Raw genomic sequence first — 14,198 nt, forward strand, 5'->3', positions numbered from 1 at the left:
GTTCCGTCTAATCCAGGGGAAGAGGCCGCGGGAGTTCAGGCTGTTCTCCCAGCAGTTGGCAGGTGTGGCGAGCAGCATCATCCACACAGGTCCTGGGGGGGAGGTGGTCCCGGGGGAGCTACTGCCTGGGAAGCTGGTGCCTGGGTCCCTGGGTCTCTGCCCAGTTAAGGATCTGATAGATGGCATATGGTGTGAGTGAGGAATGACAGGGCACCCAGCTGGCACAGGGCGATGAATTAATATCCTCTCTTCCAGGTAACAGGCTAGGGGAGGCTGAGTGACAAGAGGCTTTAGTTACTAGCGATTACATAAGAGGCTGGCACTACGGCAGCGCAGGCAGATTAGACAATGGCAGGCGATGAGGACACTACCAAAATGCAAAACAAACATACAGTTGAAGTCGGAATTTTACATACACCTTAGCCAAATAAATTTCAACTCAGTTTTTCACAATTCCTGACATTTAATCCTAGTAGAAATGCCATGCCTTAGGTCAGTTAGGATCACCACTATTTTAAGAATGTGAATGTGAAATGATTTATTTCAGCTTTTATTTCTTTTATCACATTCCTAGTGGGTCAGAAGTTTACATACACTCAATTAGTATTTGGTAGCATTTGCCTTTAAATTGTTTAACTTGGGTCAAACGTTTTGGGTAGTCTTCCACATGCTTCACACAATAAGTTGGTTGAATTTTGACCCATTCCTCCTGCTGGTGTAACTGAGTCAGGTTTGTAGGCCTCCTTGCTCGCGCATGCTTTTTCAGTTCTGTCCACAAATTTTCTATGGGATTGAGGTCAGGGCATTGTGATGGCCACTCCAATACCTTGACTTTGTTGTCCTTAAGCCGTTTGCCACAACTTTGGAAGTATGCTTGGGGTCATTGTCCATTTGGAAGACCAATTTATGACAAAGCTTTAACTTCCTGACTGATGTCTTGAGATGTTGCTTCAATATATCCACATAATTTTCCTCCCTCATGAAGCCATCTATTTTGTGAAGTGCACCAGTCCCTCCTGCAGCAAAGCACCCCCACAACATGATGCTGCCACCCCCATGCTTCATGGTTGGGATGGTGTTCTTCGGCTTGCAAGCCCTCCCTCTTTTTCCTCCAAATATAACAATGGTCATTATGGCCAAACAGATCTATTTTTGTTTCATCAGACCAGAGGACAAAAAGTACGATCTTTGTCCCCATGTGCAGTTGCAAACCGTAGTCTGGCTTTTTTATGGCGGTTTTGGAGCAGTGGTTTCTTCCTTGCTGAGCAGCCTTTCAGGTTTTGTCGATATAGGACTCGTTTTACTGTGGATATAGATACTTTTGTACCTGTTTCCTTCAGCATCTTCACAAGGTCCTTTGCTGCTGTTCTGGGGTTGATTTGCACTTTTCACACCAAAGTACGTTCATCTCTGGGAGACAGAATGCATCTCCTTCCAGAGCGGTATGACGGCTGCGTGGTACCATGCTGTTTATACTTGCGTACTATTGTTTGTACAGATGACCGTGGTACCTTTAGGTGTTTGGGAATTGCTCCCAAGGATGAACCAGACTTGTGGAGGTCTACTGAGGTCTTGGCTGATTTCTTTTGATTTCCCATGATGTCAAGCAAAGAGGCACCGAGTTTGAAGGTAGGCCTTGAAATACATCCACAGGTACACCTCCAATTGACTCAAATTATGTCAATTAGCCTATCAGAAGCTTCTAAAGCCATGACGTAATTTTCTGGAATTTTACAAGCTGTTTCAAGGCACAGTCAATTTAGTGTATGTAAACTTCTGACCGACTGGAATTATGATACAATGAGTTAAGTGAAATAATCTGTCTGTAAACAATTGTTGGAAAAATTACTTGTGTCATGCACAAAGTAAATGTCCGAACCGACGTGCCAAAACTATAGTTTGTTAACAATACATTTGTGGAGTGGTTGACGTGCTGCTAGCACCCCACCTCGACAACATCCGGTGAAATTGCAGAGCGCGAAATTCAAAATACAAAAATCGTAATATTAAACATTCATGAAAATACAAGTGTTATACATCATTTAAAATCTTAACTTCTTGTTAATCCAGCCGCTTTGTCAGATTTCAAAAAGGCTTTACGGCGAAAGCATAACATGCGATTATCTGAGGACAGCGCCCCGCGTACAAAAGCATTAAAAACATTTTCCAAACCAGCAGTGGCGTCACAAAAGTCAGAAATAGCCATAAAATAAATCACTTACCTTTGAAGATATTCCTATGTTTGCAATCCCAAGGTGTCCCAGCTACATATCAAATGGTCGTTTTGTTCGATAAAGTCTTTCTTTATATCCCAAAAAAGTCAGTTTAGTTGGCACGCTTGATTCAGTAATAATAATATATAATATATGCCATTTATTCAAAATGCAGACGCTTTTTCCAAACAAGTCAAACAATGTTTCTAATCAGTCCTCAGGTACTAATACAGTCAGTCATGTGTGCATACATTCTGAAACGTATGGGTGGTCCTGGGAATCGAACCCACTACCCTGGCTGTTACAAGACATTATTTGAACGCCATGCTCTACACCTGTTCCCCTCATTCAAAAACTGTATGTATTATGCATAATTGCATAGAGAACAATAGGAATCCCAAAGTTACAAATGTTATTTGTCAATAAACTTCTTAATCAGTCCTCAGGAAATTGTAAATCAAATGTTATTTGTCACATGTGGAGAATACAAAAGTGTGTAAACAAGTCAAACAATGTTTCAAACAACAATAACAAGGCTCAGGGCATAACTATTTATAATTGAGTAATATGACAACTCCTTTTAATAAACAGAGAGTAGCTATGTGAAGAGTGTGAAGGAATGTGAAAGTGTGTGTGTGTGTGTGTGTGTGTGTGTGTGTGTGTGTGTGTGTGTGTGTGTGTGTGTGTGTGTGTGTGTGTGTGTGTGTGTGTGTGTGTGTGTGTGTGTGTGTGTGTGTGTGTGTGTGTGTGTGTGTGTGTTAGAGTCTAGTGAGTGTACATCAAGCCTGTGCAAGAGAATAGGAAATAGGAATAGATAAGAATAAAATTAGGGGGTCAATGTAAATAACCGTGCAATGGCTTGGGAGTAGAAGCTGTTAAGGAGCCTTTTGGTTCCAGACTTGGCGCTCCAGTACCGCTTGTCGTGTGGTAGCAGACAAAACAGTCTATGACTTGGGTGGCTGGAGTCTTTGACAATTTCTAGGGCCTTCCTCTGACACCCCCTGGTATAGAGGTTCTGGATGTCAGGGAGCTCGGCCCCAGTGATTATTGGGCCGTACGCATACACCTTGCGGTCAGATAGATGCTAAGCAGTTACCATACCAAGCGGTGATGCTCTCGATGGTGCAGCTTTATAGAGGGCAATATGGTGTTGAACACTGAGATGTAGTCGATGAACAGCACTCTCACGTTGGTATTTGGAGTTCTTGGGCACAGGGACTATGGTGGTCTTCTTGAAACATGTAGGTATTAGAGACTGGGTCAGGGAGAGGTTGAGCATGCTGGTCAGCGCATGATCCGAGTACACGTCCTGATAATCCATCTGGCACTGCAGCCTTGTGAATGTTACCCTATTTAAAGGTCTTACTCACATTGGCTACAAAGAGTGTGATCACACAGTTGTCCGGAACAGCTGGTGTTCTCATGCATGGTTCAGTGTTGCTTCCCTCAAAGCGAGCATAGAAGGCATTTAGCTCCCCTGGTCAACTCATGTCACTGGGCAGCTCGAAGCTGGGTTTCCCTTTGTCATCCGTGATAGTTTGCAAGCCATGCCATATCCGATGAGCGTCAGAGCCGGTGTGGCAGGACTCAGTCTTAGTTCTGTATTGACGTGTTTTCTGTTTGATGGTTCGTCGTAGGGTGTAGCGGGATTTCGACATAGCGTGTCCGGATTAGTGTCCCGCTCCTTGAAGCGGAAGCTCTAGCCTTTTGCTCAGTGCGGCTGTTGCCTGTAATCCATGGATTATGTTTGGAATATGTACGTACAGTCACTGTGGTCACTTATTATTGAAGCCGGTGGTATACTCCTCAATGGCATCGGATGAATCCCGGAACATATTCCAGTCTGTACTAGCGAAACAGTCCTGTAGCTTAGCATCCGCCTCATCGGACCACTTCCGTATTGAGCGCATCACTGGTACTTTTTTGCTTGTAAGCAGGAATCAGGAGGATAGAGTTATGGTCAGATTTGCCAAATGGAGGGCAAATTGATTTTTGCTTGTAAGCAGGAATCAGGAGGATAGAGTTATGGTCAGATTTGCCAAATGTAGAGTGAGGGAGAGCTTTGTACACGTCTCTGTGTATGGAGTATGGAGTGATCTATTTTTACCCCCCCCAGTTTTCCTGCATTAAAGTCCCAGGCCACTAGGAGCGTCGCCTCTGGATGAGCACTTTTTTGTTTGCTTATGGCATTATACAGCTTGTTAAGTGCGGTCTTAATGCCACCATCGGTTTGTGGTGGTAAATAGACAGCTACACAACGCAATAAACAACGCAATAAAAACACACAAAATAGCACAATTGGTCAGGAGTGCTGAAAACGGCGGCCATCCCCTCTGGCACCATTTTGAGTCCATATACTCGCAAAACCACAAACCTAACACAAATCTATCACTCATGACTCATCCCCTGCAATCAAATGAATATTTGAAAGTATGAGTGTGTGGGTTTGCCCTCAAACGGTTTTTGATATGAGCTGTAGATTATCTGTAGCTGTAATATCATGTAGTAATAATTGGAGTCTTGCTGAGATTGTGGTGCTGATCAAAGGAAAAGGATACCAGCGATAACGAGGAAGAAGTACTGTATGTAGAAGATATGGAAATCCCATGAGCTCCAAGTTAAGACCTAAACTCAGACAAAGGCTTTTTTTTCTACACTAATACAATGCAGTAAAAAAGTTTCCACATTTTGTGGTCTGAAATGTTGACACTTTTAATGTATTTACATTCTTCTACTGATCTACACAACTTACTTCCCAGGGTTACAATTGAAAGTGTGAACATGTCAGACTCTAACACAACAAAATGTAATGTAAAACTGCGCAGGGGTTCACATGCATTTTCACTGCATACCATACACTGAGTGTACAAACATTAAGAACACCTGCTCTTTTCATAACATAGACTGACGAGTTGAATCCAGGTGAAAGCTATGATCCCTTATTGATGTCACTTCTTAAATCAACTTCAATCAGTGTAGATGAAGAGGAGGAGACAGGTTAAATAAGGATTTTTAAGACTTGAGACAATTGAGACATGGATTGTGTATGTGTACCATTCAGAGGGTGAATGGGCAACACAAAATACTTAAGTGTCTATGAACAGGGTATGGTAGTAGGAGCCAGGCGCACCGGTTGGTGTCAAGAACTGCAATGCTGCTGGGTTTTTCACGCTCAACAATTTCCCATGTGCATCAAGATTGGTCCACCATCCAAAGGGCATCTAGCCAACTTGACACAACTGTGGGAGACATTGGAGTCAACATGGGTCATCATCCCTGTATAATTCTTTCAATACCTTGTAGAGTCCATGTCCTGACAAATTGTGTCTGTTCTGAGGTCAAAGGGGGAGGGGTGCAACTCCATATTAGGAAGGGGTTCCTAATGTTTGGTATACTCAAGTGTATATCAAGAGAAAGTTGCATTTTTATGTTTGATATCTGATGTCTCTGTGATACGCTTTCACACTAACTCACCTTAAACCATTTATGTCAACTCGTGTTTTCACCTGAAACCTTATCTGCTGAATATGAGGACACTGATTATCAGGAATATAATCAGAACATAAATAATCTCACTGTTGTTTTGCAGGCCCTGCTGTCCCCGTGGGAGTGGATGTTCAGGTGGAGAGTTTGGACAGTATATCAGAAGTGGACATGGTAAGTGAATTGATAAACAAACATTGAACATTTTAACATTTCAATGAAGTCAATGTTAACAATTTATCACAGGTCAGTGGAACATTTGAAGTGGTCATTGTGATAATGTTTAAATTAATCAACTATTGGATGCAATGGGTAGAGATGCTAGCCACTCCTACAACAAATTGAACCCCTGAAAATGAATGGGTCATTCACAATTTGCCAACAGGTGTTTTGCAGCTGATACGCTATAATCCACTATATTTGTCATGCTCATTAATCTCTTATTCACAGACGGATAATGAAAATGGATAATAGAAGCACAGTGCTAGAAATGATGTTTTATGTTCAAATGAAAGACCATGCGCATGCTCCACCACAGTAATATAATTAAATGGAACTTGTTTTCTAAGCTGCAAATTGGAGTCCAAACAGCAGTCCTGATGTTCTGTAAGCCTCTGTGTGGGAGGATAACCAAGGATTACATTTCATTCAGATCTCAGTATTTGTATATAATTGTTTGAAAATAGACAGGGCAAATTATTGCTTTCAAACAATGACTTTCCTTAATGATATAATGTAAGAATGATGGAGGACAAGTGTGTTCAGTCAGACTTATCAGCCATGCCGTTATCATTATGCAATGTTACAGTGGTCTATATTTGTTAAATGTGTCTACATTTGCTGTTATACAGGCATTCTATGTAATGACAAAGGTACTGAAGTGGGCACTGTTTTTTTTCGTTATTGTCATTATTATTTTTAGTCATTATTTCAGATCTATATGAGTTTGAGTCTCTTAAAACAGGTGTGCAGATGCATGAAGACAGGACACACCAACAGGATTTATCAATGAAGCAGACAGCATGGAGGGTGGGGTCATCGTTGTTTTATCAGACTACAGTATGTATGGGTGGGACATAGTTTGTACTACATAGAAGGAAATAGAGATACAATAACAAAGGCAAGAACACCTCTTGGGAAACATGTTTTTCTTCTTTAAAACTCATATCCTTGGGAAAAAATGGAACAACACCAATGATATGATTATGTAATGCTGCGAGGTGAATTGAAAAGAGGATGATCTGCTGTGGTAGATAAAGTGGTGTAGTCTGGCATAAAATAGATCTGTTTGCCTATTAACAGATACAGATCAATGAGCAGATCGGGAGGAAAGGGATATGTGTGACCAATGCAACCTCTAACCCAAAGCTGTCATTACTGTATGTCTCATCATCACTAATGTCAACTCTGACGGCCCTCTGGACGTATTACATAATATGTTCCCTACTTATACTGAGAACATATGTCTGATCATAAACCTACGCTGTAATCCAGGGACAGGGTGAGACCCTGGTAATCCCAATATATGGTGCATTTGGAAAGTATTCAGACCCCTTGACCTTTTTCACATTTTATTGTAGCCTTATTCTAAATTTGATCAAATTATTTTTCCCCTCATCAATCTACACACCATACCCCATAATGACAAAGCAAAAACAGGTTTTTAGATATGTGGGCAAATGTATTAAAAAGAAAAAAAACAGAAATACCTTATTTACATAAGTGTTCAGACCCTGACTCAAAATTGAGCTCAGATGCAACCAGTTTCCATTGGTCATCCTTGAGACATGTCTACAACTTGATTGGAGTCCACCTGTTGTAAATTCAACTGATTGTACATTATTTGGAAAGGCACACGCCTGTCTATATAAGGGCTCACAGTTGACAGTGCATGTCTGAGCAAAAACCAAGCCATGAGGTCGAAGGAATTGTCTGTACAGCTCTGAGACCGGATTGTGTCTAGGCACAGATCTGGGGAAGGCTACCAAAACATTTCTGTAGCATTTAAGGTCTCCAATAACACAGTGGCCTCAAACATTATAAAATAGAAGACATTTGGAACCACTAAGAGTCTTCTAGAGTCTCTTCTAGAGTCACCACTAAGACTCTTCTAGCTGGCCGCCTTGGCAAACTGAGCAACAGGGGGCGAAGGGCCTTGGTCAGGGAGGTGACCAAGAACCCGATGGTCACTCTGACAGAACTCCAGAGTTACACTGTGGCGATGGGAGAACCTTCCAGAAGGACAACGTGACCAAGAACCCGATGGTCACTCTGACAGAGCTCCAGAGTTACACTGTGGCGATGGGAGAACCTTCCAGAAGGACAACCAGCTCTGCAGCACTCCACCAATCAGGCCTTTATGGTAGAGTGGCCAGACAGAAGCCACTCCTCAGTAAAAGGCATATGACAGCCAGCTTGGAGTTTGCCAAAAGGTCCCTAAAGGACTCTCAGACCATGAGAAACAAGATTCTCTGGTTTGATAAAACCAAGATTGAACTCTGGCCTGAATGCCAAGCATCATGTCTGGAGGAAACCTGGCACCATCCCTACGGTGAAGTGTGGTGGTGGGAGCATCATGCTGTGGGGATGTTTTTCAGCGGCAGCGACTGGGAGACTAGTCAGGATCGAGGGAAAGATGAACAGAGCAAAGTACAGAGAGATTCTTGATGAAAATCTGCTCCAGAGCGCTCCGGACCTAAGACTGGGGGCGAAGGGTCACCTTCCAATAGGACTATGACCCTAAGCACACAGCCAAGACAACACAGGAGTGGCTTCGGGACAGGTCTCTGAATGTCCTTGAGTGGCCCAGCCAGAGCCCAGACTTAAACGCGATCGAACACCTGAAAATAGCTGTGCAGCAAAGCTTCTCATTCAACCTGACAGAATTTTAAAGGATCTGCAGAGAAGATTGGCAGAAACTCCCCAAATACAGGTGTGACAAGCTTGTAGTGTCAAGCCCAACAAGAGGCTGTAATCGCTGCCAGAGGTGCTTTAACAAAGTGCTGAGTGAACGGTCTGAATACTTCTGTATTCCGTTTAAGAAAATATATATATGTTTACAAACCTGTTTTTGCTTTGTCATTATTGGGTATTGTTTGTAGATTGATGAGAAAAAACAAACAATGTAATCAATTTTAGAATAAGTATGTAACGTAAGAAAATGTGGAAAAAGTAAATGAGTCTGAATGCTTTCCGAATGCACTGTACATAGCCACGGGAAGATGTTTGGGGGTGGGGGTGCTGCTATTTTTTTCATGACGGCTATATCAGTACGTTAATACAGGGCTAGTAAAGGCCCAGTGCACTAGTTTTGAGATTTTTATTTATTTAAAAAAAAAGTTTTATAAGTAATATTTTTTAAATTCTCATTTTTCATGGGGCACCCTCAGCACCCCTACTTTCCGCGGCAATGTCAGTATATACAATGGTTCAATCTAGAACTCTCAGTCCAGAAAAGGGTTCAGAGGATTTATACAAGGCTGCAACCAACCAACAAGTTCATCCAAAAGCTATCTCTTTTTGTTTTGGTGACCTGCAGGACTTCACTATGACCCTTTATCTGAGGCACTACTGGAAAGACGAGAGGCTGTCCTTTCCCAGCACAACCAATAAGAGCATGACGTTCGACGGGCGCCTGGTCAAGAAGATCTGGGTGCCTGATGTGTTCTTCGTCCACTCCAAGAGGTCGTTCATCCACGACACCACCACAGAGAACATCATGCTCAGGGTGTTCCCAGATGGACACGTGCTCTACAGCCTTAGGTGAGGATGTAAGCTGCTGCTGGTCCTAGACTCCTTTTGTGTCCATCTCCACGTTCTTCAGAAGTGTAACAGCGACATTTCTATGATGGCAGCACAGAACTCAGTTGAACCAAATTTTCCCAGCAGACATTTACCCAATCTCATAGAGGATGTAGCATGTTGATGTGTTATGTTTGCGTCATCGTGGGTATGTTGTGTCCAGGGTGACAGTTACTGCTGCCTGTAACATGGACTTCAGTCGTTTCCCTCTGGATTCACAGACCTGCACATTAGAGCTAGAGAGCTGTGAGTAGTGGGACTCTTACTGCCTCACACTGTGTTTAAAAAGGGATTTGGTGTGGTGGTACAAAAAATCTGTCAGATTTGAATTTGAAATCCATGTCTGTTATCTCCAGATGCTTACACGGATGAGGACCTCATGCTGTACTGGAAGAGTGGGGATGAGTCCCTGAGCACCGACGACAGGATCTCTCTGTCTCAGTTCCTCATCCAGAAGTTTCACACTACCTCTAGACTGGCTTTTTACAGCAGCACAGGTAGATCCACAAATCAGGTTTTAGGGTCTGATGATAATATGTACTGTATACAAATCACACATACTGTACAAAAATTGACTGTTGCAGGATATTAATAGTCATTTACATTACATTTAAGTCATTTAGCAGACGCTCTTATCCAGAGTCAACATTTGAATATATTGTAGCACAACAGTTTGTATGGATTTTTGCATGTGACAATTTCACTGTATCCCTCCCTATACAGTACATAGTTGTAAAAATACATCTGCTCTTATGTTCTTCAGAGAAACATAACCCATTTTCATATTTATGGTGATTCCTCACGTGTCTTTCTCCTCTTCTCTCCAGGCTGGTACAACCGTCTGTACATCAACTTCACCCTGCGACGCCACATCTTCTTCTTCCTGCTGCAGACCTACTTCCCTGCCACTCTGATGGTCATGTTGTCCTGGGTGTCTTTCTGGATCGACCGCCGGGCCGTACCGGCCAGGGTCTCACTAGGTAAGTTACACTCTTAGAAAAAAAACATTCAACCTAAAACATAAAACATCCTTCAGCTGTTCCTCTGGAGAACCATTTGAAGATCCTTTTCTCTAAGAGTGTGGATCCGTTGGTTCATATCTATATGAGGATACTTCCTTCAGTCTTGTGCTCACACAGATGTTGTACTGTGCTCCAGGTATCACCACGGTGCTCACCATGTCCACCATCATCACTGGAGTCAACGCCTCCATGCCCAGGGTTTCCTACATCAAAGCTGTGGACATTTACCTCTGGGTCAGTTTTGTGTTTGTGTTCCTATCGGTGTTGGAATATGCTGCCGTCAACTACTTGACAACGGTGAGGGACGGAAAAGATCGGAAGCTTAGGGAAAAGGCCAGAGAGCAGGTAAGGGCCCCCATCCTATCATACCACACTGTACTGCTGTTTTTTTTATGTCCTTTCAGCATTTTTCCTACTCTGATCTCTCTTTCTCGAATAAATAAATAAATATGCCTTTCAGCAGATGCTTTTATCGAAAGCGATTTAGTCATGTGTGCCTACATTTGTTTAAATGTCATCTCACTTTCTCTCCACTGCCCGACAGTCCCTGAGCCTAGCCAGAGAACAGGTAAGGATCCTCATCATACCACACTGAACTTTGAGTCCTTTCAGCGTTTTTCCTACTCTGATCTCTCTATTTTTCTTGCTCTCTCTTCCTCAACCCCCACCTCTCTCTATTTCGCCATACAGTCACTCCCCTGCACCTGTGGCATGTCCCACACCGGGACCGTGATGGTGGATGGCGACGGGACCTACAGCGAGGCCGACACCAACAGCTTGGCCGGATACACCAGGGCTGATGCTCCCGAGGACACCCCAGAGAAGCAGGAGCACATGGTGGTGCACCTAACCCTGGACAATGAGTCCACGGGAACCAAGAAGAAAGCGCGCTTCCGCAGCTTCAGCCTCATGCAGAACACCCACGCCATAGACACCTACTCCCGCATGATCTTTCCAGGATCCTACATTATCTTTAACCTCATATACTGGTCTGCATACTGCTGAGGCTCTCCCAGATGGTCCTGGTACAGTCAGCAGAGAGACAATCTACTGGTGTTTACTGTACCAGATAAAACAGGACAGGTATTGGACTCTGATAATGACTCAAAGTGGTAATGACCTCCATATCTTAACACCTGGGTGCATAACGGCAGATCTCACAAAGGATTTCCCAGATCCCTGGATGGATAACACCATACTATCCTCACACCATTAGCTACAACCATCTTACTACTTGACTCAACTGTACAGCTTTCCTACTTTCTCTATATAAACTATTTACACAACCATGCAGGGCCAAGCCACAAACTACGATGGACTATCTACCTGCTCTTCTCCTATTTATTTCAATTTGATCTCTGGAATCAATGCTGTTTTATCTTCATGGTACTGTCAAAGCAGGGAAACAATATCTGTAATACTGACAGTATATGTACATCTGGAATGGACTAAGTGTTGCCCAAGCTTGCCTCTTTAACCAGAAAACAGAAAGCTTGCTCTATAATGTGAGGGTTTGACCTCTAAACCACGTTTATTTGACAGATCAGAGTGAGTGCAAGCACCAATTGCTAATGAGCACATTGAAACACAGCCACAGACTTGTGTCTTCTAGGAATACACCAAGTGTTATTCTTTTTAATAGTTGATAATGATTGAGAAAACCACACAAAAATGTAAACCAACATAATACCAGATGGAATTATCATGAAAAAGATTCACATAGATACAGTATTTCATTATTTATTCATTATTAACCTATTTATTTATTCATTCATTTTTGGCCTTTCACTTTACTTACATAATTACTTTTTAGTGCACTGATAGACTCATATTCCATTATACCTTAAGATGTTAAAAACAATGAGACTGGATAGATTTTTCAGAGTGGCTGCAGTTCCCGAATTTCTTATGAGGTCAGTGGTCACAGAAATGATGTGAGGATGGATACCATTTATGAATGCTTATGTGAACTATCATGAAGCATTATCAGTGATGTAATGAACTTGAACAGCCTTAAGTGAACTGTTTTTTTTATGGCTGTGGTTCCACGCCACAGCTATATTTTTTCTGTTTGTTTGTTTGATTGACTGTTTGGATTACGAGTGACTACATATCGCTTTGTGCAAGTTTTCTAGCCAGTATTCTAGCCAACCAATATATTAGTAAACATGGTACTGTATGTAGTAAGTAGGTAGCCACAAGCATGAGCTGGATTTACTAGGCTGTGATGTCACTCATCAGAACGCACGAAGCTCTTGCATCCATATTGCCGCTGTAGATATGTCAGCATGTTGGACAAATGCTTAACCAATGCAAACCAAACCACCTCACGCAGATGCTTGTCCACAAGCTGCACAACTACGGCTGATTATTGTTGCATCAAATATTAACAATGTATCCTTTTTGGAGCAGATTTTATAAATAAAGGCTTTAAACTAAAAACAAGTTTGCAGTAAAAGTGTTTGAGAATAATTCATGACCATACAAATGCTGTCAGTCTAAGAAACATTTTATTTTAAATGCTGGGGGTAGTTAAATGCTGAAGGTAGTTAAATGCTGGAGGTAGTTAAATGCTGGAGGTGGTTACGGTAATTTTCCCAAAATTCCCAGGTTTTCCAAAAATCCCAGTTAGAAGATTCCCTGAATCAGGAGGTGATATGCAGGAAATCCGGAATTCTCCAACCAGGATTTCTGGAAACCCTGGGAATTTGGAGAAAGTTACTGGAATTTTGCAACCCTGGCTGGATTATGACATTGTTTCCTTATGGATGAGACAGCGTTACTCAGGACTAAGGACTATGAGATCATTTTACTGTAAATCTTAACTTCTAAGAATAATTTATACCGGAGACAATCTTCCCATGTGACATACATCCGTCTGTCTGTAATATATATATTTTGGAGCGCATTCAGAGAACATTTAAATCCCCAAACAAATCAAATTAAATTAGCCTCAGTGAGAACGTCTAAGCTGCCACCACATACACAGCGCACTGCTGCTATTGTGCCTATATATTACAGCATATCATTACAACATAGTGGAGCTCACAGGAGGCTGCTGAGGGGAGAATGGCTCATAATAATGTCCGAACGGCTTCAAACACCTGGAAACCATGTGTTTGATGTGACACCATTCCCCAATGCCGCTCCAGTCATTACCACAAGCATGTTCTCCCCAATTACAGTGCCACCAACCTCCTGTGGTGGAGCTACAGTACAGTTGCTTATACATTGTCTTCAGACAGTATTCACAGCTCATGACTTTTTCCACATTTTGTTGTGTTACGAAGTGGGAATAAAAGGGATTTTATTTATATTTTTTTGTCAACGAATACCACAAAATACTGTGTAATGTCAAGGTGGAAGAAAAAAGCTATTTAAAAAATATATATATTATAGAAAACAAAACACTAATATACCCTGATTCAATACATGTTAGAATCCGCGATTACAGCGTTGAGTCTTTCTGAGCAAGTCTCGAAAAGCTTTGCAAATTTGGATTTTCCCATTATTCTTTAAAAAATATTCCAGCTCTGTCTAGTTGGTTGTTGATAATTGCTAGAACCATTTTCAAGTCTTGCCATAGATTTTCAAAACTATAACTAGGCCACTTAGGAACATTCAATGTCGTCTTGGTAGGCAATGTATATTTGGCCTTGTGTTTTAGGTAATTGTCCTG

At 42.1% G+C, this 14,198-nt stretch overlaps 1 protein-coding gene across 1 annotated transcript in view; it reads left to right on the forward strand.

The window, feature by feature from the left end:
- Positions 1 to 12,950, forward strand: part of LOC118398762 (gamma-aminobutyric acid receptor subunit rho-2-like) — a 30,808-nt gene extending 17,858 nt beyond the window's left edge. The window contains exons 3-10 of the mRNA XM_035794436.2: positions 5,803 to 5,870; positions 9,235 to 9,458; positions 9,661 to 9,743; positions 9,854 to 9,994; positions 10,325 to 10,477; positions 10,656 to 10,864; positions 11,064 to 11,087; positions 11,210 to 12,950. Of these exons, the coding sequence (XP_035650329.1) occupies positions 5,803 to 5,870; positions 9,235 to 9,458; positions 9,661 to 9,743; positions 9,854 to 9,994; positions 10,325 to 10,477; positions 10,656 to 10,864; positions 11,064 to 11,087; positions 11,210 to 11,524 (1,217 nt within the window). The 3' untranslated portion in view covers positions 11,525 to 12,950. The remainder of the gene's footprint in view (positions 1 to 5,802; positions 5,871 to 9,234; positions 9,459 to 9,660; positions 9,744 to 9,853; positions 9,995 to 10,324; positions 10,478 to 10,655; positions 10,865 to 11,063; positions 11,088 to 11,209) is intronic.
- The last annotated feature ends 1,248 nt before the right edge of the window (positions 12,951 to 14,198 follow it).

This window comes from Oncorhynchus keta, chromosome 19 (genome assembly GCF_023373465.1).
Source record: "Oncorhynchus keta strain PuntledgeMale-10-30-2019 chromosome 19, Oket_V2, whole genome shotgun sequence".
In the NCBI taxonomy this organism is placed as follows: domain Eukaryota; kingdom Metazoa; phylum Chordata; class Actinopteri; order Salmoniformes; family Salmonidae; genus Oncorhynchus; species Oncorhynchus keta.